This window comes from Pristiophorus japonicus, chromosome 2 (assembly GCF_044704955.1).
Source record: "Pristiophorus japonicus isolate sPriJap1 chromosome 2, sPriJap1.hap1, whole genome shotgun sequence".
Lineage (NCBI taxonomy): Eukaryota > Metazoa > Chordata > Chondrichthyes > Pristiophoridae > Pristiophorus > Pristiophorus japonicus.
The window spans coordinates 237,127,161-237,147,737 of record NC_091978.1 but is presented as its reverse complement, the minus strand read 5'-3'; the positions used below and the strand labels follow the sequence as shown (position 1 = coordinate 237,147,737).

The 20,577-nt window shown below is 46.3% G+C and overlaps 1 protein-coding gene across 4 annotated transcripts in view; it reads right to left on the bottom strand.

Moving 5' to 3' along the window:
* Positions 1-20,577, bottom strand: part of antxr2a (ANTXR cell adhesion molecule 2a) — a 372,665-nt gene that overhangs the window by 295,343 nt on the left and 56,745 nt on the right. For all 4 annotated transcript variants that reach the window (XM_070871068.1, XM_070871074.1, XM_070871069.1 and 1 more), the window contains one exon: positions 13,907-13,987. In XM_070871068.1, the coding sequence (XP_070727169.1) occupies positions 13,907-13,987 (81 nt within the window). The remainder of the gene's footprint in view (positions 1-13,906; positions 13,988-20,577) is intronic.

Genomic DNA, 20,577 nt, shown 5'->3' with positions numbered 1-20,577 from the left:
GATTTCTAGTTTTGTGTATTAGTGTCTTTATCTGTTTTTGGTGTTACTATTTTGTACGGCTCCCATTTTGCAGTTTTCAATGTTTGTCCTCTTGTGGCTCTGTCTGTGAGGCTTTCAGTCAGTTGAACTTTACAGTTTCTTCTCTTGTGCTTCTATCTCTGGGATGGTTATCTTGCATTTCTTTGCATGCCCTGGTTCAGTATGTGTTGTCCTTTTGTGTTGTGACACATCCAGTGGGCGGCAGAGAATGAGGATAGTGGAGAGCTGGTATAATGACTGGGAGCATAGCAGAAGCTCCAATCAACAAAAACAGCACCCTTTATTGAACATGGTTCGCAACCAATCCCCCACCCCACCCCGCCCCTCGCCAACCACTGGCCATGAATTGTAACCCTCCTCCATGAGCATGAATCCCAAACCCCAACACCCTTTCACGAATCACTACCTTCACCCTCACTAAGCACAAGCCAATCCCCCATTCCCAATAAACAAGATACAAGGCTGCAGCGTTGCTGAGATTGATTTGTAAACCCGATCCCCCACTGATCACGAATCACACGGCTTTACCCCTCCATCTCTCCTCTCCCATTATCCACCTTCTTCCTCTCTATCTCTCCTCCTCCCTCCTCACCGAGCCCCACCTCTCTCCCTGCCCTTCCATCTGCCTCCTTCATATAATTCCATTATTACTTTACCCTCTAATCCTGCTTAAACTGAATACTGCACTTGGTCTTTACTAACAGTGTCCAATGCCACAGCAGATTAACTAATGGATAGATAAAATCAGATAGATCACCATAAAAATTGACCACAGCTTGACATCCACCTGAAATTACATGTGATCCACAGCATCTTAAAAATAATAAAGATTTAACAGTTCAGGAGACAAGAGGGGCAAATTCAGAGTTCTTCACAAGAAAACATACACCAACGTAATTTCAACTACAAACAATTGCCTAGAAATTGGAAAATTAATTGCCACCTGTTACCGCCAGATTCATGTGATAAAATGGTGGCTGCCGCTCTTGTGCCAGCTGCCAGCGGGTCCCGCGGCGGCCATCATTTTCGGATGGCTGGCAGCGTTGCTGATAACAGCAATCACTAAAATTCTGGAGATGATATAGATCATGACATTAGTGAGTTTGACATGCTCACTTCAGACCCAATCCGCGAGTTTCAATTTCGCTGTTCCGCTTACCGGCATGCCTTAAGCGTGCGGAGCTAAGCAAGCGTCGAGAAGCAGAAAGGAGGCTCTGGCAGTGTTATTTAAAGGGATCACCAGCAACAACTTACACCTGACATGTTTCTGCAGTTTCACTGGCTCTGTGCAACTTTCCGCAACTCCAGCTGCTTTATAAACTTCTTTCAAGGTTTTAAGATAACAGTAAGTGTTGTTGCAAGTGAAGAACACCTTCATTCTTCTTTAAAAGCTTCTTCTCACAACACTTGCAGTCCCCCTTGTGCTCGAGTATCTTCAAGAGAGGGTGCAGAGACAGCGAAGACAAGAAGATTCCTGCGCAGTGGGAGGAGGAGGGGGTCAGGAGGGCTCTCAACAGGACGTCTTACCCACCTGGGGTCTTCAGAGTGCACTTCTCTTATATTCACTTAAACGAGGAACAGTGTATTAGGAGGCTCCACTTCACCAAGGAGGTGGTCACAGAACTCTGCCACTGCCTGCAACCAGACCCGCAGCCTCAGAGCAGGGCGACCATAGCCCTCCCAGTGGAAGTCATGGTCACTGTGGCTCTCAATTTATTCACCAGTGGATCCTTCCAATGTACAGCAGGAGACATAGCTAATATCTCACAGTTTGCCATCCATCGCTGCATGCAGGAGGTCAGAGGTTCTCTGCACCGGGAGAAAGGACTACATTGGCTTCCAATCACCAGAGAGAAACAGGACGAGCATACGTGACTTTGCCAGGATAGCAGGTTTCCCTATGGTGCAGGGCACCAGCAACTGCACCCACGTGACTTTGCAGGCGCCGCAAAATAATCCTGATATCACAAAGGCTGTCATTCACCATGTGCCATTGTTGTGCGACCACGCCCAGCAATTCCTGATGGTCAATGCCCGCTATCCTGGCAGCAGCCATGATGGCTTCAGCCTGCGTCAGTCCAGTGTGCCAGCAATCTTCCAGCCACCACATCAAACTCGAGGGTGGCTGCTAGGTGACTAGGGCAATCCGCTCTGCACCTGGCTAATTACTCCCCTCCGCAACACCAACACTTGTACCCAGCACTCGTGATGAGAACTACACTTCCACCAGGAACATCAGTGAACAGACCATCGAGCTACTCAAGCAACGGTTTGGCTGACTTGACCGCTCGGGAGGAGCCCTCCAGTACACGCCAGAGTGGGTATCCCATTTCATTGTTGTCTGCTGTATACCTCACAAATTGGTCATCATGAGTGCACAACCCTTTCCACCAGGGATTGCGGGACAAAGGAGGAGGGAGGGATGAGGCAGGCAGCCAAACCTTCCGGATGGGCTGTCCACAAACACCTCATCAGACTCTGATTCCAAAGAATGAAATCCCCGTTGCTCACCACATCCCCATTATACCATCCCTCTGTCACAGAATAACACAGCGTCCTCCTGGGTACAATACTGAAATTAGAGTCACTACAAAAGATTCCAAACAAAATAAATACATTTATCCAAAATCAATTCACACATATTTACACTCATGATATGGACTAGTCATAAGAACATAAGAAATAGGAGCAGGAGTAGGCCATATGGCCCCTCGAGCCTGCTCTGCCATTTAATATGATCTTGGCTGATCCGATAATGGACTCAGTTCCACTTCCCTGCCCGCTCCCCATAACCCTTTATCGTTCAAGAAACTGTCTATTTCGGTCTTAAATTTATTCAATGACCCAGCTTCCACAGCTCTCAGGCAGCGAATTCCACCTATTTACAACTCCGAGAAGAAATTCCTCCTCATCTCAGTTTTAAATGGGCGGCCCCTTATTCTAAGATTATGCCCTCTAGTTCTAGTCTCCCCCATCAGTGGAAACATCCTCTCTGCATCCACCTCGTCAAGCCCCCTCATAACCTTACAAGTTTCGATAAGATCACCTCTCATTCTTCTGAATTCTAATGAGTAGAGGCCCAACCAACTCAACCTTTCCTCATAAGTTAACCCCCTCATCTCCAGAATCAACCTAGTGAACCTTCTCTGAACTGCCTCCAAAGCAAGTATATCCTTTTGTAAATATGGAAACCAAAACTGTACGTAGTATTCCAGGTGTGGCCTCACCAATACCCTGTATAACTGTAGCAAGATTTCCCTGCTTTTATACTCCATCCCCTTTGCATGGCCTTCCTGATCACTTGCTGTACCTGCATACTAACATTTTGTGTTTCATGCACAAGTACCCCCAGGTCCCGCTGTACTGCAGCACTTTGGAATATTTCTCCATTTAAATAATAACTTGCCCTTTGATTTTTTTCTGCCAAAGTGCATGACCTCACACTTTCCAACATTATACTCCATCTGCCAAATTTTTGCCCACTCACTTAGCCTGTCTATGTCCTTTTGCAGATTTGTGTGTCCTCCTCACACATTGCTTTTCCTTCCATCTTTGTATCGTCAGCAAACTTGGCTACGTTACACTCAGTCCCTTCTTCCAAGTCGTTAATATAGATTGTAAATAGTTGGGGTCCATGCACTGATCCCTGCGGCACCCCACTAGTTACTGATTGCCAACCCGAGAATGAACCATTTATCCCGACTCTCTGCTTTCTGTCAGTTATCCAATCCTCTATCCATGCTAATATATTACCCCCAACCCCGTGAACTTTTATATTGTGCAGTAACCTTTTATGTGGCGCCTTGTCACCATCGGCAGTAAGGGATTGCACAGTCGTTCAGGTGCCCTTTCTTGAGCTAGTGCTCCTACGAAGTGCTCCCCCAGTGGTCGCAGCGTGGCTGCTGGAAGGCTGCTGAGTTTCCAAGGGGGAGAGTTCAGATGAGCTTGCAGGACAACCTCGACCAGCTCTGGCCCTCGAAGGCCCGGATATAGACTGCACTACCTAGGCATGGGCACCGGCATTCTGGGCTGGTTGGTTGACAGGCTGTAGCAAGGGCATTGGTGCAGTAGCAGTGGTGGGACTAGCAATGCTGTCATTCTGAGCGAGGACAGCAGGGTCCTGCTCCACAGACCCACTGTTACTCCTCCGGGGCTGTGCCTCGGCATTGCTCGCAATCTGTTGAAGCAAAGATTTCTGGGCTGCTGTAACACCCTGCAAGCCCTGGGCGACAGCGTTAAACCCAGCCACGAAGGCAGCAGTCTGAGCTTGGATGACATCAAGCTGAGACTGCACGAGAGCGGTCTGCACTTCCACTGCAGCATTAACATGTTGGGTCACTTCCGCCTGTGCTGCAATGGCAGCCGTGACATCGCCCATCACACACAGAACCATGTCTGGGTCGATAAGGTCTCTTCGAGAGTCTTCCATCATTTCTTGCCTGAAAATCCTGGGCTCCCTGCACTGCACGGCCCCATGCAATGTTGGACGCGGACTCCTCCATGCTCCGTGACATTGTCAAGAAGCTCTCTGGCAGGCTTATCATTGCACCAAGCATTTCCATGTGCATGCTCATTACCCTTCTTCTGAAGGCCACTGCATCAAGGTCTGCATCCGAGTCTTGTGCAGCAGAAATCGCCTTCCGGGAAGCTGTCCGCTGAGCTATCCTTTCCCCCTGGCCTTGCTGCAACCCACTCGTGCCCGGTGCCTCATCCTGTGCAGATCCCTCATCTACACTAGCCTTTAAAGTATGCAGTGTGCCAGTTTCTGAGCTGGTGTCTGCAAGTGACAGATGCAGTGACGATGTGTCTTCTTCTTCTCCCCCCTCACTCTCCTGCATCGCCTCAGGGACAGGCTGGTCTGATGCTTGTTCCTGATTATCTGAAAGTAGAAAGGCACAAGAGTTGGGTTATGGTGAGGTGGGGGAGGAGGGGAGGGGGGAAAGCAAGATATACTGCATACAGCATCAGCAGCTTGAAAGTGAGAAGAGTTTGTGGGATGAGGGGGAAGTGGGATGATGGAAGAAGGATTAGGAATGAGCAGACCCGTTGTCATCCCCAAGGGCTTCAGCCTCGCTGCTTGCCACGGCCTCTTTGACCTGCCGGCCAATGATTTCCAGCACTCTCTCTTCCAGCTGGCTGAGATCGTGGCTAGCAGCCTATCCCCAGCCTGTCTGCTGCTGCACCCACCGATTATGTACGACTTTCATCTGCAAGAGAAAGAGAAGTTTGAGTGAGTGTGATGCAAGGTGCTTGCCATAGTTGAATAGCTGTCAGTGTGTGTGCAAACTGAGATGTGGGTGTGCAAACTGAGATGTGGGTGTGAGTGTTGCAGCAGTGGCAAGGTTGAGAGTGTGACGTGAAGCTGTGATTGAGAGGGGTGAGTGGTGATAGGTAGAGATTTTTGGTAGGTAAGCACTGGGGTGTGGTGCATTGAATATTGTGTGTGGCTTGTAGATCAGATGGTGGAATATGGCATTTGCTGAAGCCTTCACTCTCCTTGACCTGCCTTGAGGTCATTAAACTTCTTTTGGCACAATCGCCAACCTGGGAACCAGAGTGCCGACGGTGATATGGGCAGCTATATCCTGTCTGAGTCTTTGAGGTGTGTGGTGAGGGCTTCCTGCCAGTCTGTGAGAAGAGGACAGCCCGCATCCTCTCCACAGCCACCATCAGTACCACAAAAATCTGAGGCTCCTCCCCTTTCCTAACGCTCGGCTATGGGCTTGCACTACCTTCTTCTTGCAACTGCAGTTGAGTGGCTTGACAATGAGGTGCTGTAGCATCAATTCACCTCCCCTTTAAGTACTGAATAAATCCTGTGGCACACATGACAGTGAATTATACTGGACCCTATATTGGCTCACCTGTTGAGAGTTAAGCCAATGAGCAGCAGTTTTAGCACTGAAATCATGACTGTAATTATGCTAATGAGGACAGAGCACAAATTCTGTGCACTACCTAGAACATTTTGACCTGGCGCAGCTTAACATCGTTGTGCTTTAACACTGCCCATTTTGTGGCTGGTATGTACATAAACATTGTAACTGTGTAAGACTTGCCACCAGAGGGCACAACTGTTGGAGGCCCAAGGGTCACCTGCACAGCTCGTGCAAGGGAGTATAAAAGGTTGTCTGCCATGCTGCTTAGGCACTCTGGAGTTATATTAAAAGGGACTAAACTCACATCAGTTTTAGCTCACAGCACTCAGTCTTGTGGAGTTCTTCCATACTTAACAATTGGCGACGAGTAACAGATTACAAACTTTCACACAGTCACGGCTGCCGTTGGTATATTAGAGAGATTTGTAGAGGGTGATGATTGGGGAGCCTTCGTTGAGCGTCTCAACCAGTGCTTCGTGGCCAACGAGCTGGATGGGGACGATAAAACGATCAAGCGCAGGGCGATTCTCCTCACCTTGTGTGGGTCCACAATATACAGCCTCATCAAGAATCTGCGAGCACCGGAGAAACCAATGGAGAAGACATATACAGAGTTGTGTACGCTGGTTCGGAACCATCTCAAGCCGAAGGAGAGCGTCTTAAAGGCCAGGTATTGCTTCTACACGCACCACCGCTCCGAGGGCCAGGACGTGACAAGTTATGTCGCAGACCTGAGACGTCTTGTGGGAACTTGCAAATTTGCTGGATTTTTGGGGGAAATGCTGCGGGACTTTTTGTGCTTGGCATCAGCCACGAGGTCATTCTTCGCAAGCTGCTATCCACCGAATCCCTAGATCTGAGCAAGGCCATCACGATAGCCCAGGCATTCATAGTTACGAGCGATAATACCAGACAGATATCTTCCTAGCATCGAAGCTCACCGGAAAGTACTGTGCATAAAATAACGTCGCTAGCAGGCAGACCTGCATATGGCAGAGCCGACACGTCTGCAACTGCAAGACCTAGGATGACTCAGACTCCGCCATTGAGCGTGATTGCAAATCCATTAGCACCATGTTGGCGCTGCGGGGGTAATCATCGAGCCCATCAATGCTGATTCAAGTACTACGTGTGCAAAGGCTGCGAAACAATGGGGCACCTCCAGCGAATGTGCAAGAGTACTGCGACTCACCACATGACAGAGTTGGCAGAGGATGATCGATCCGGCGCAGTCAGTCAATTATGAGCCAGAAGGCTTTTGAGAAACAGTGGGGCAACAAGGCACAAAGACTCAAACTGCGCCCGATTCAGACAAAGCTGCGCACCTACACCAAAGAGCTCATACCAGTCATTGGCAGTGCAGCAGTTAAGGTATCGTACGATGGAGCTGTGCATGATTTATCACTGTGGATTGTACCAACGCTATTTGGCAGAAGCTGGCTGGGAAAGATTCGATGGAACTGGGACGACGTCAAAGCACTATCTTCAGTGGATGATGCCTCATGCGCCCAAGTGTTGAGCAAGTTTTCATCGCTATTTGAACCAGGCAGTGGCAACTTCACAGGCGCCAAGGTGCAGATCCATCTAGTCCCCGATGCAAGGCCCGTTCATCACAAGGCTCATGCGGTTCCATATATGATGAGGGAGAAAGTTGACATCGAACTGGACAGACATCAACGAGAGGGAATCATATCGCCAGTCGAGTTCAACCAGTCCAACTGATCCGGTGTTGAAAAGCGATGGCATGGTCAGAATCTGCGGAGACTACAAGGTAACGATCAACAGTCTCGTTACAAGACCAGTACCTGCTACCCAAGGCAGATGACCTGTTCGCAATGTTAGCAGGGGGGAAGTCGTTCACCAAGTTCGACCTAACCTCCGCCTACATGACGCAGGAGCTGGCTGAATCTTCGAAAAGATTGACATGCACCAACATGCACAAAGGACTGTTTAGATACCACAGGTGCCCTTTTGGGATTCACTCGGCTGCTGTCATCTTCCAGAGGAACATGGAGATTCTGCTGAAATCAGTTCCGTGCACCGTTGTGTTCCAAGACGACATCCTGATCACCGGTCTTGACACAACCGAACACCTGCACAACCTGGAAGAGGTATCCAAGTCGACTCGACAGAGCGGGACTCAGGCTGAAACGCTCCAAGTGTGTTTTCCTGGCGCCAGAGGTCGAATTTTTGGGGAGAAAGATTGCAGCAGACGGCATCAGACCCACGGACTCAAAGATAGAGGCCATCAAGAATGCACCCAGACCATAGAATGTGACGGAGCTGCATTCGTTCCTGGGAATCCTCAATTATTTTGATAACTTTCTACCCAGGTTAAGCACTTCGCTGGAACCGTTGCACACGTTGCTACTTAAGGGTGACGACTGGGTTTGGGGTAAATCTCAAGAGACAGTCTTTGAGAAGGCCAGAAACCGACTTTGTTCTAATAAGTTACTTGTACTGTATGACCCGTGTAAACGATTAATGCTAGCTTGTGATGCATCTTCGTAGGGGGTTGGCTGTGCGTTACAACAAACCAATGTATCGGGCAAACTTCAACCGGTTGCATACGCGTCTAAAAGTCTGTAAGGCTGAAAGAGCCTACAGTATGGTTGAGAAAGAGGCATTAGCATGTGTATATGGGGTTAAGAAAATGCACCAATACCTATTTGGACTTCGGTTTGAGCTTGAAACCGATCGGAAACCGCTCATGTCGCTGTTTTCAGAAAGCAAAGGTATAAACACCAATGCTTCGTCCCACATCCAAAGATGGGCACTAACATTGTCCGCCGATGACTATGTTATTTGCCACAGACCAGGCACGGAGAACTGTGCTTGCCCTCAGTCGGCTACCGGGGTGGAAATGGCACAGCCCGCAGACTTGCTTCTTGTCATGGATGCTTTTGAGAGCGAGGGGTCACCCATCACTGCTCACCAGATCAGGACCTGGACCAGCCAGGATCCTGTGCTATCACTTGTAAAAAGTTGCGTCCTCAATGGGAGCTGGTCGGCCGTTCCCGGGGAAATGCAAGATGAAATTAAGCCATTTCACCGATGCAAAGGTGAAATGTCCATCCAGTCAGATTGTCTCTTATGGAGTAATGGCGTGGTTTTGCCAAAAAGAGGCAGGGAAATGTTTTTACGTGACTTACACAATACCCACCCAGGCATAGTCATGATGAAGGCTATAGCCAGGTCACATGTTTGGTGGCCCGGCATTGACTCACACTTCAGAGTCATGCATACACCAGCGCAACACGTGCTCATAACTGAGCAATGCACCAAGGGAAGCTCCATTGAGTCTGTGGTCATGGCCCTCCAAACCATGGTCCAGGATCCACATAGACTTTGCTGGCCCCTTTCTCGGAAAGATGTTTTTAGTTGTAGTGGAAACTTACTCTAAATGGATTGAATGCATAATCATGTCATCCAGCACATCCACTGCCACCATTGAAAGCCACCGGGCTATGTTCACCACCCGCGGCTTGCCCGACGTCCTTGTCAGTGACAATGGACCATGTTTCACCAGCTCGGAATTCAACAAGTTTATGACCCACAATGGCATCAAGCATGTCAGATCTGCCCCGTTTAAGCCTGCATGCAATGGTCAAGTGGAACAGGCAGTTCAAACTATCAATCTGAGCTTGAAACACGTGACAGAAGGCTCCTTGCAGACCCGCTTATCTCGGGTTCTGCTCAGCTATCCGACGTGACCCCACTCGCTCACTGGGGTTCCCCCTGCAGAATTGTTAATGAAGAGAGCACTCAAAACCAGGCGCTCCCTAGTCCACCCGGATCTAAATGATCATGTGGAAACCCGACGTCACCGGCAAAACATGTACCACGATCGCGTGGCTGTATCGCGTGACATTGATGTTAACGACCCTGTGTTTGTCCTGAATTAGGGTCATGGTCCTAAATGGGTCGCTGGCACTGTCTTGGCCAAGGAGGGAAATAGAGTGTTTATCGTCAAACTATTGAATCGACAAATGTGCAGAAAACATTTGGATCAGACCAAACTGCGGTTCACCAACAACCAGGAACAACCTGAAGAGGACATCACTATCATCGATCCACCAACACACACCCAATCAGCAATCGACCTCGCTGTCAATCAAGAGGATGAACCCACCATTCCCAACAGTCCTGTCAGACCAGTCGCGCCGCAGTGCAGCAATGGTCCGACCAACTCACCCATGCCAGAGTTTGAACTCAGACGATCAACCAGGGAGCGTAGGGCCCCGGATCGTCTCAACTTGTAAATAATTTGAATCAAAGTATTTTGGGGGAGTGATGTTATGTATGTAAACATTGTAACCGTGTAAGACTTGCCACCAGAGGCGTAACTGTTGGAGGCCCAAGGGTCACCTGCACACCTCGTACAAGGGAGTATAAAAGGTTGCCTGCCATGCTGCTTAGATACTCTGGAGTTGTATTAAAGAGACTACGGTCACATCAGTTTTAGCTCACAGTACTCCAAGTCTTGTGGAGTTCTTCCATACCAAACAGTGGCCATATCCAATTTCTAGGCCAAAGATTCTTGTGGCTTTCAGTTAGCTGATGTCAAACCAAACCTTTATGAACTTAATCTGGTTAAAAAAAAAAGCTCAACGTGTACACCAGATCTGCAACAAACTGTTTTCCCCCACCACCAAAAGTTAAAATGAGCCCTCTTGTTATTTTCTCACCACAGGAGCTAGAAGCAAGGAAGAGGAGAAGCAGGAAATGTCTCAGAGGATTCTGCAACACCAGAGAGCTCTCTGCTCAGATGCCTTTTATCCTCAGATCCGTCTTTGAGATGAGACGTAAAACTGAGGACCCGTCTATTAGCTCAGATGTATGCAAAATAGCCCACGGCATTATTTCCAAGAAGTGCAGTGGAGTTCTCCCCGATATTCTGGTCAATATTTGTCCCTCAACCAAACATCACTAAAACAGATGGACTGGCCATTATCACACTGTTGTTTGTGGGACCTTGCTGTGTGCAAATTAGCTGCAGCGTTTCTTACATTACAACAGTGCCAACACTTCAGAAAGTTCACTATCCTAATATTCCACCCTCTATTTTTCACACCGCTGCTGGGGTTATGCCTCCAGTTGAAGCATATTCTACTCATTATGTAACAACTCCCCATCTAAAATCTTCTCCTCTCGTCAGCTTCAAACCATTTAAAATAACAAAAGCCACTGCTTATCAAACATTAACCTCAAGCACCATTAGTCAGTCTACATCTATTCTCTCTTGGTCTCACTTTCACAGTAAGACATGGACTACAGAATCAGTGCTATTTATGTATTTTCTCCAATAGCGAAGGTGGTAAATACTTTTCCATAGTGGCAAGACTGATGAGATGGCCAGATGATAGGGTTTACACAAACAAAAAGGCATTTCCACTGCACTTCCGGTAAAGATATGGTGATGGTGCAGAGCAGCTCCGAGGTAATTCCAGGCCGATATCCTGATGAATAGTGCTCCCTAACTTTCCGACAATGCAATCAAGGAGGAATGGTGGCACAGTGGTAATGAAGGGACAAGTAGGTACAGGCAAAAGAAGAGTAATTCATAATTCATTCACAAAATCAGCAATCTCAGACATTTCCTTTCATATTCTTCTGTACTCATATTTCTAGCTTGCACTTGTACAGTATTAGTTTTTCCATACAGCTTCTACTGAACCATACAACTTTAAATGCAATTCAATCCAATTCCACAGTCATAAAACAACAAAAGTGTATACATACACATGGTAAAATTGACAGATTTTTGTTACAATACATTAATGATTTTACGCCCAAATCATGGCCATATTGCTGCTCATTATCATCAATAGCAGCGAACCTGGGGACTGGGAGAAATTTAGAACTCAGCAGAGGAGGACAAAGGGTTTGATTAGGGCAGGGAAAATGGAGTATGAGAAGAAGCTTGCAGGGAACATTAAGACGGATTGCAAAAGTTTCTATAGATATGTAAAGAGAAAAAGGTTAGTAAAGACAAACGTAGGTCCGCTGCAGTCAGAATCAGGGGAAGTCATAACGGGGAACAAAGAAATGGCGGACCAATTGAACAAGTACTTTGGTTCGGTATTCACGAAGGAGGACACGAACAACCTTCCGGTTATAAAAGGGGTCGGGAGGTCTAGTAAGGAGGAGGAACTGAGGGAAATCCTTATTAGCCGGGAAATTGTGTTGGGGAAATTGATGGGATTGAAGGCCGATAAATCCCCAGGGCCTGATGGACTGCATCCCAGAGTACTTAAGGAGGTGGCCTTGGAAATAGTGGATGCGTTGACAGTCATTTTTCAACATTCTATTGACTCTGGATCAGTTCCTATGGAGTGGAGGGTAGCCAATGTAACCCCACTTTTTAAAAAAGGAGGGAGAGAGAAAACAGGGAATTATAGACCGGTCAGCCTGACATCGGTAGTGGGTAAAATGATGGAATCAATTATTAAGGATGTCATAGCAGTGCATTTGGAAAGAGGTGACATGATAGGTCCAAGTCAGCATGGATTTGTGAAAGGGAAATCATGCTTGACAAATCTTCTGGAATTTTTTGAGGATGTTTCCAGTAGAGTGGATAAGGGAGAACCAGTTGATGTGGTATATTTGGACTTTCAGAAGGCGTTCGACAAGGTCCCACACAAGAGATTGATGTGCAAAGTTAGAGCACATGGGATTGGGGGTAGTGTACTGACATGGATTGAGAACTGGTTGTCAGACAGGAAGCAAAGAGTAGGAGTAAATGGGTACTTTTCAGAATGGCAGGCAGTGACTAGTGGGGTACCGCAAGGTTCTGTGCTGGGGCCCCAGCTGTTTACACTGTACATTAATGATTTAGATGAGGGGATTAAATGTAGTATCTCCAAATTTGCGGATGACACTAAGTTGGGTGGCAGTGTGAGCTGCGAGGAGGATGCTGTGAGGCTGCAGAGCGACTTGGATAGGTTAGGTGAGTGGGCAAATGCATGGCAGATGAAGTATAATGTGGATAAATGTGAGGTTATCCACTTTGGTGGTAAAAACAGAGAGACAGACTATTATCTGAATGGTGACAGATTAGGAAAAGGGGAGGTGCAAAGAGACCTGGGTGTCATGGTACATCAGTCATTGAAGGTTGGCATGCAGGTGCAGCAGGCGGTTAAGAAAGCAAATGGCATGTTGGCCTTCATAGCAAGGGGATTTGAGTACAGGGGCAGGGAGGTGTTGCTATAGTTGTACAGGGCATTGGTGAGGCCACACCTGGAGTATTATGTACAGTTTTGGTCTCCTAACCTGAGGAAGGACATTCTTGCTATTGAGGGAGTGCAGCGAAGGTTCACCAGACTGATTCCCGGGATGGCGGGACTGACCTATCAAGAAAGACTGGATCAACTGGGCTTGTATTCACTGGAGTTCAGAAGAATGAGAGGGGACCTCATAGAAACATATAAAATTCTGACGGGGTTAGACAGGTTAGATGCAGGAAGAATGTTCCCAATGTTGGGGAAGTCCAGAACCAGAGGTCACAGTCTAAGGATAAGGGGTAAGCCATTTAGGACCGAGATGTGGAGGAACTTCTTCACCCAGAGAGTGGTGAACCTGTGGAATTCTCTACCACAGAAAGTTGTTGAGGCCAATTCACTAAATATATTCAAAAAGGAGTTAGATGAGGTCCTTACTACTAGGGGGATCAAGGGGTATGGCGAGAAAGCAGGAATGGGGTACTGAAGTTGAATGTTCAGCCATGAACTCATTGAATGGCGGTGCAGGCTAGAAGGGCCGAAAGGCCTTCTCCTGCACCTATTTTCTATGTTTTCTATGTTTCTATAACACATTGCGTTTCAAATATGTTTTCATTCTTAGAAGCAATCTACATAAGCAACAACAGCATTTTTTATTTCTCAAATCATTTGCTAAACATAATTCTTTTAGACCTTTATCAACTGGGGCATTTGATCCTGGTTATTATAAAGTCACTATACTAACAATGAGACACCAAATGTACTCACCAAATCAATGATCCCTTTCAAAGCCTGAAATCCTCCATTAACAGGGAAGACGTGACTCGGGGAATCGGCAACAAGTTCCAGCTTTTAAAAAAAAATTTTTAATTTTAAAAAGCAGTTCAAATAAGTTGTTTAACTTTATGATTACTTTTACCCTTTAAATATTGAGGTTATTGGTCAATCTACTGCTGACAAAAATGTAAAATCTAGTATAATGTGAATATTTTTCATGTCTTTCAGTGTACCCAAGAGATGAAGGAAACAGAGCTTCCTCAAATAAACATCTAAGTTCCATATCAAATACATTAAGAAACTATTAGTAAGTTTGAACTTCACACAAGAATATTCTCATGGCATGCAACTGATAGAATATTGTGCTGTGAACATTTACAAAGACTGGGAATCATAAGCTTCACTAAGGATTTTGTTTTTGGGCTGAGAGGAGAAATCAGATTCTTGATGATGGCTTATCAATATCTCAGCTTGATTTTTGCAATGTGGAGAATTGCAACTACTATTGAAATAATGGCCTGGATTTTGGGGTCAGCAGCGAAGTGATGGCACTCGCCACTGACCTCGAAGAAAGCTGCCCACATAGATCTAGCGATCTCTGTGGCACGATTTCACCTCTCCCAAAATTAATTAGAATCTGACGGCAAATCTAGGTGATCTCCAGCATCCAGTAACAGTGAAGTCATCAAGCTGGCTAAATAGCCAATCACGTTGAAGAATTCTCAGACAGCAATTCAGGAAGTATTTTTTCTCCCCTTGTCCACTCTCTTCCCAACTACATCCGCGACTCCTCCGACACCCTCCGTAACAGTTTCCAGGCCCCAACTGACTCCTTTTTACCATGGACGTCCAATCCCTCTACACTTCCATCCCCCACCAGGATGGCCTGAGGGTGCTCCGCTTCTTCCTCGAGCAGAGGCCCAACCAGTCCCCATCCACCACCACCCTCCTCCGCTTGGCTGAACTTGTTCTCACATTGAACCAACTTCTTTAACTCCATTCACTTTCTCCAAATTAAAGGTGTTGCTATGGGAACCTGCAAGGGTCCTAGCTATGCCTGCCTTTTGGTGGGAAATGTGGAACATTCTTTGTTCCAGTCCTTCTCAGGTCCCCTCCCTCATCTCTTTTTCTGGTACACTGATGACTGTATTGGTACCGTTTCCTACTCTTGCCCTGAATTAGAAAATTTCATTCACTTTGCATTCAATTTCCACCCTTCCCTCACCTTCACATGATCCATCTCTGACTCTTTCCTTCTCTTCCTCGACCTCCGTCTCCATTTCTGGGGATAGGCTTTCGACCAGTATCAATTATAAGCCCACTGAATCCCACAGCTACCTGGACGACATTTCCTCCCACCCCGCATCCTGTAAGGAGTCCATTCCATTCTCCCAGTTTCTCCATCTCATCTGCCCTGACAACGCAACCCTTCACACTAATGCCTCTGATATGTCTTCCTTTTTCTTCAACCAAAGATTCCCCTCCGCCATGGTTAACATGGGCCTTGACTGTGTCCATTCTATTTCCCGTACCTCTGCTCTCAGAATCACGACAGGGTTCCCCTAGACCTCACCTTTCACCCCACCAGCCTCCATGTTCAACGGATCATCCTGCACCATTTCCACCACCTCCAGCATGATCCCACCACCCCATCTTCCCCTCCCCTCCCAGCATTCCGAAGGGACCGCTCACTCTGTGACACCCTGGTCCATTCCACAGTCACCCCCAGCACCCCCTCCCCTTCCTGTGCAAGCGCAGGAGATGCAGCACCTGCCCTTTTATCTCCTCCCTTCCGACTATCCAGGGCCGCAAATGCTCCTTCCGGGTGAAACAGCAATTTACTTGTACTTCTTTTAATTTAGCATACTGTATTCACTGCTCACAATGTCCCCTCTACATTGGGGCGATCAAACGCAGATTGTGTGACCACTTTGCAGAACACCTCCATTCAGTCCATAAGTGTGACCCTGACTTTCCGGTCGTCTGTCACTTTAATTCTCCACTCCACTCCGATCTCTCCGTCCTCGGACTCCTGCATTGTTCCAATGAAGCTCAACGCAAGCTTGAGGAACAGCACCTCATCTTTCGTTTAGGCACTTTACAGCCTTCTCGACTCAACATTCAGGTCAACAATTTCAGAGCATAACCTCTGCCCAATTTTGGCTCCCCTTATCCCCTCCCCTCCCCCGAGCTTATTTTTTCCCCCTCTTTGTCTTCAATAGCAGCTGGTCATTGTTCCGCCATTCACACCTTATCTAGACTGACCTTTTCGAACTCCTGGCATTCGCACTTCAATTTGGCCCATCATCCCTTTTGTCTCTCTAATCTCTCCTGCCTTTCACCCTATCACAGACCTTCCTTTTGTTCTTTCTTCCCCTCCCCCTTTCAGTGCTACTTTTCGAACATTCACCAATTCTGACGAAGGATCGTCAACCCGAAACGTTAACTGTTTTTCTCTCCACAGATGCTGCCTGACCCGCTGAGATTTCCAGCATTTTCTGTTTTTATTTCCGATTCCAGCATCCGCAGTATTTTGCTTTTGTATTAGTAAAATGCACTGATTTTCCTTCACTTTTTAATCATTTTACAAAGAGCAAAATAAAGATTGGGACATACACATGGGATAAAGGTAAAAGCTGAAATATCAAACTTAAAATATTAAAAATCATGGAATTATCATATGGAAAAAATTGACATTCCACAAATATAAAATTCATTTTTCAGGGCCAGAGCGGCTGTTCTTTAATAATTATGACTCAGTGCGTCATTTAAAACCCAGTTACACCTCATTCAACAAGGCTTAACTTTCTCTGGGGTTTGTAAAACAATGATATTCCAGCGTAAATGAGCAAGCTTTCATCAAGTCGGTCATTTCAATTAATTGCCGGCTCCAGGGAATTCAACCCTGTAGAGGAATAGGGAATGATTAACAACTTCTGGATTTCCACGATTAACTGCGCATGTGCATACTCCAGATGTTGCTATCAGAATCACAGTTGTAATAATGCTGAACGCTGGCAGTTTTGCCATCATTACAATGGCAGATTTCGAGCCAAAATGACAACATATTGCTCAAGAGATGGATTCTGCAAACTGCACCCGACAGTGAACCTCTAACTAAATGACAACAGTGGAATTCAAACCCTGACCGAAAGAGATAAGACCAGCATACCAAACTGGGCCTACATTTAAAAGAGAGTACGCTTGATAGTTTTCATAGAAGCATTGAATTGCATTTCTATTCCAAACACAGCTCCCTCAGGCGTCAACTGACTCCCGTAATAGGGCTATTGGTCAGGACTGTACACAGCTCTACTTAATCTGCGGACTTGCTGACTCCTGCTCCCCCAACATCTTCTGGCTTATAAGTAGACCTATTCTTACAGCTGGCTAATGGATCACTCTAGCTACTTCCACTTGCCTACAATGGGTCTTCATTACACTGCTGCGTCTTGGCCCTGTTTTCTCTTTTCAAACCGATTTACTTCTCTGCTCCATTCTCCAAGACCTTCCTCCCGTCTATCCTTCTCTCATTCTTATGTAATAACTGAACTTCCTTCAGTGTTCTCGTGTACATCTTTGGTGTCACTCTAGACCTGGACCATTTCTTTTCTTTCCTGCTATGGGCTTGCAAAAATCTCGTTGACCTTCTCTTTCTCGTATCTAGCTATGCTATTTACCCTTCCCCCTTTTCCATGCCTCCCTCAATATCTCCTCCTACGCACCCTACCTTTTCTCCCTCTGTCATCCCAGGCTAAAGTCCTTCAATGAGCCCAACGCTTCCCTCTGTAAGGGCCCATCATGTGTGCTGAATGCCCCAGAGTAGTACTTAACGTCCTTTCCTCAGTTCTCTGCAATCATCGTGCTCGAGATGTTATTCAGGTGTCAATTCCTCCTACTTCTTCCCCATCACGCTCACCACATCAATACCTGCCCACTTCAAATCACAACAACATAGAAGAGACATAGAATTATAGAAATTTATGGCACAGAAGGAGGCCATTCGGCCAATCATCTCTGTGCCGGCCAAAAAAGAACTATCCAGCCTAATCCCACTTTCCAGCTCTTGGTCCATAGTCTTATAGGTTACAGCAATTCAAATGCATATCCAAGTACTTTCTAAACGTGATGAAGGTTTCTGCTTCTACCACCCTTACAGGCAGTGAGTTCCAGGCCCCCACCACCCTCTGGGTGAAAAAAGTTCTCCTCAAATCCTCTCTAATCCTGCTTACCAATTGCTTTAAATCTATGTCCCCTGGTTATTAACCGCTCTGCTAAGGGAAATAGATTCTTTCTATCCACTCTATCTAGGCCCCTCATAACTTTATACACCTCAATCAAGTATCCCCTTAAGCAGATCAGCAATCCCTGCCCTCTCCATATTTTTCTCCAGAATTGTTGCGAATTAAGCCCTTATTCATTCATGATCTCCTAGCTGATGATCCTATCAATATCAATGCACTCACTGAAACATGGCTCATTTACAATTATACCATCCTCCTTATAAGAACCTCCCTGCCTGACTAGGCTTTCCACCATTTACTACACCCTGGTTACCTTGGCAATAGTGTGACCGCCCTCACCAAGTCACATTTTGTCTCTTCCCCCGCCACCCCACTTACTCTTCCTGGACCTTCTCTTCCATCATCCACCTCACCCTTTTTCATCCTATACATCCCAAACAGAATCAAAGAATTCTACAGCACAGAACGAGCACATTCAATCCACTGTACCTCTCTGAAATAGTATCTCCTTAGTAACATTCTGCACCCTTCCATATCTTTCTAAGCTCATAGTTTACCATCCTCCCAAATTTAATGCCATTTCTTTCCCCTATATTTTGGCATTCTTTCCTCCTTTACCATCTATATCCAGTGAATAACAATTCTTAGTGATTTCAACCTACACCTCAACTCCACTGGCCCACTCCCCTCCCCATTTCCATTTTATCAACCTAAATACAGCCAATTCATCTCCAACAATGGCTTTTCTTTATTTTCCTGTACTGTCACCCTCAGAATCCCCCAAAGAAATATCCTAAGCCCCTTCCTCTTCATAATCTATATGCTGCTACTGCCATTAACAGCCATAGGCATGCAATTATCTTCTACATATATGCTGATGACACTTAACTCTACCTCCCTATTCCTTCTCAAGCCCTCAAATGCCAGTGTGCATTCAGAATGTTGTCCTACATTCTATGTGGATGTGTTTTAACTTAATCCAACTCAACACTAGCAAGGTCAAAACCCTATTCATAAACTCCACTACTTTGCAAATATATTAACTTTTATTTAATGTAGTAAAACATCCCAAGGCGCTTCACAACAGTGTTACAGACAAACATAAATTTAACACCAAGCTACAGAAGAAATTAAGGCAGATGACCAAAATCTTGTTTAAAGAGGTAGGTTTTAATGAGCGTCTTAAAGGAGAAAAGAGAGGTAGAAAGGCGTAGAGGTTAAGGGAGGGAGTTCCAGAGCTTAGGGCCCAGGCAGCAGAAGGCACATCCACCGATGATTAAGCAGTTAATAATGAGGTATGTTCAAGAGGCCAGAATTGTGAGGCTGAAAAAGATTACAGAGATAGGGAGAGGCAAGTCCATCGAGTGATTTGTAAACAAGGATGAGAATATTGAATTCAAGGCTTTGATTAACTGGGAGCCAATGTCGGTCAGAAAGCACAGTGGTGATGGGTGATCTTGACTTGCTGTGGGTTAGTACAAGGGCTGCTGAGTTTTAGATGACTTCAAGTTTACGTAGTGTGGAATGTGGAAGGCTGGCCAGCAGTGAGTTGGAGTAGTCAAGTCTGGAGGTAGCAAAGGCATGAATGAGGGTTTCAGCAGCAGAAGAGCTGAGACGGGGCAGAAGTGGGCAATGTTACGGAAGTGGGAAAAGGCAGTTTCAGTTATGCCACGGATGTGTGGCTGGAAACTCATTTCAGGATCAAATATGACATGTATGTTGTGAAAAGACTTGTTCACCCTCAGATTGATGCTAGGGAGAGGGATGGAGTCAGTGGTTAGGGAACACAGTTTGTGGCGGGGACCAAAGAGAATGGCTTTGGTCTTCCCAATATTTAAGTGGAGAAAATTTCTGCTCATACAGTACTGAATGTCAGACAAGCAATCTGACAATTTAGATACCAAGCAGGGGTCGAGAGAAATGGTGAAGAGGTAGAGCTGGGTGTCGTCTGCGTACATGTGGAAATTGACTCTGTGTTTTCGGTTGCTGCCTTTGAGGAGACAGCGACAAGTGCCACGGTGAGCCCTTCAGAGAATGCCAAGAGAGGCACAGAGGGAAGCTGCAGGCTTGTCTAAAAGGGAGCCAAGCCTGGGACGGCAGCAGGAGAGTAGGAAGGTTGATGAGTAATGAAGGACAGAGTATATGAGAGAGGATAGATGAAAGGTGACATGTTGACATTAGATATTGACCAGGGAGGGAAAGAGAGAAAAATAAACATGAGAAGGAAGTATAAAAAGAAGTCAATGGCTCGGGTCTGAAGCAGCAGCCAAAATGTGCACGTGAATAGATACAAGCAAGAAAAGAGAGAAATTCAATTGAGTCAATCCTCTTCCCCATTCATTCTCAGTCTGAATCAGTCAATTTGTAATCTAGGGATACTATTGCCCATAAGCTGATCTTTAAAACCCACATCTTATC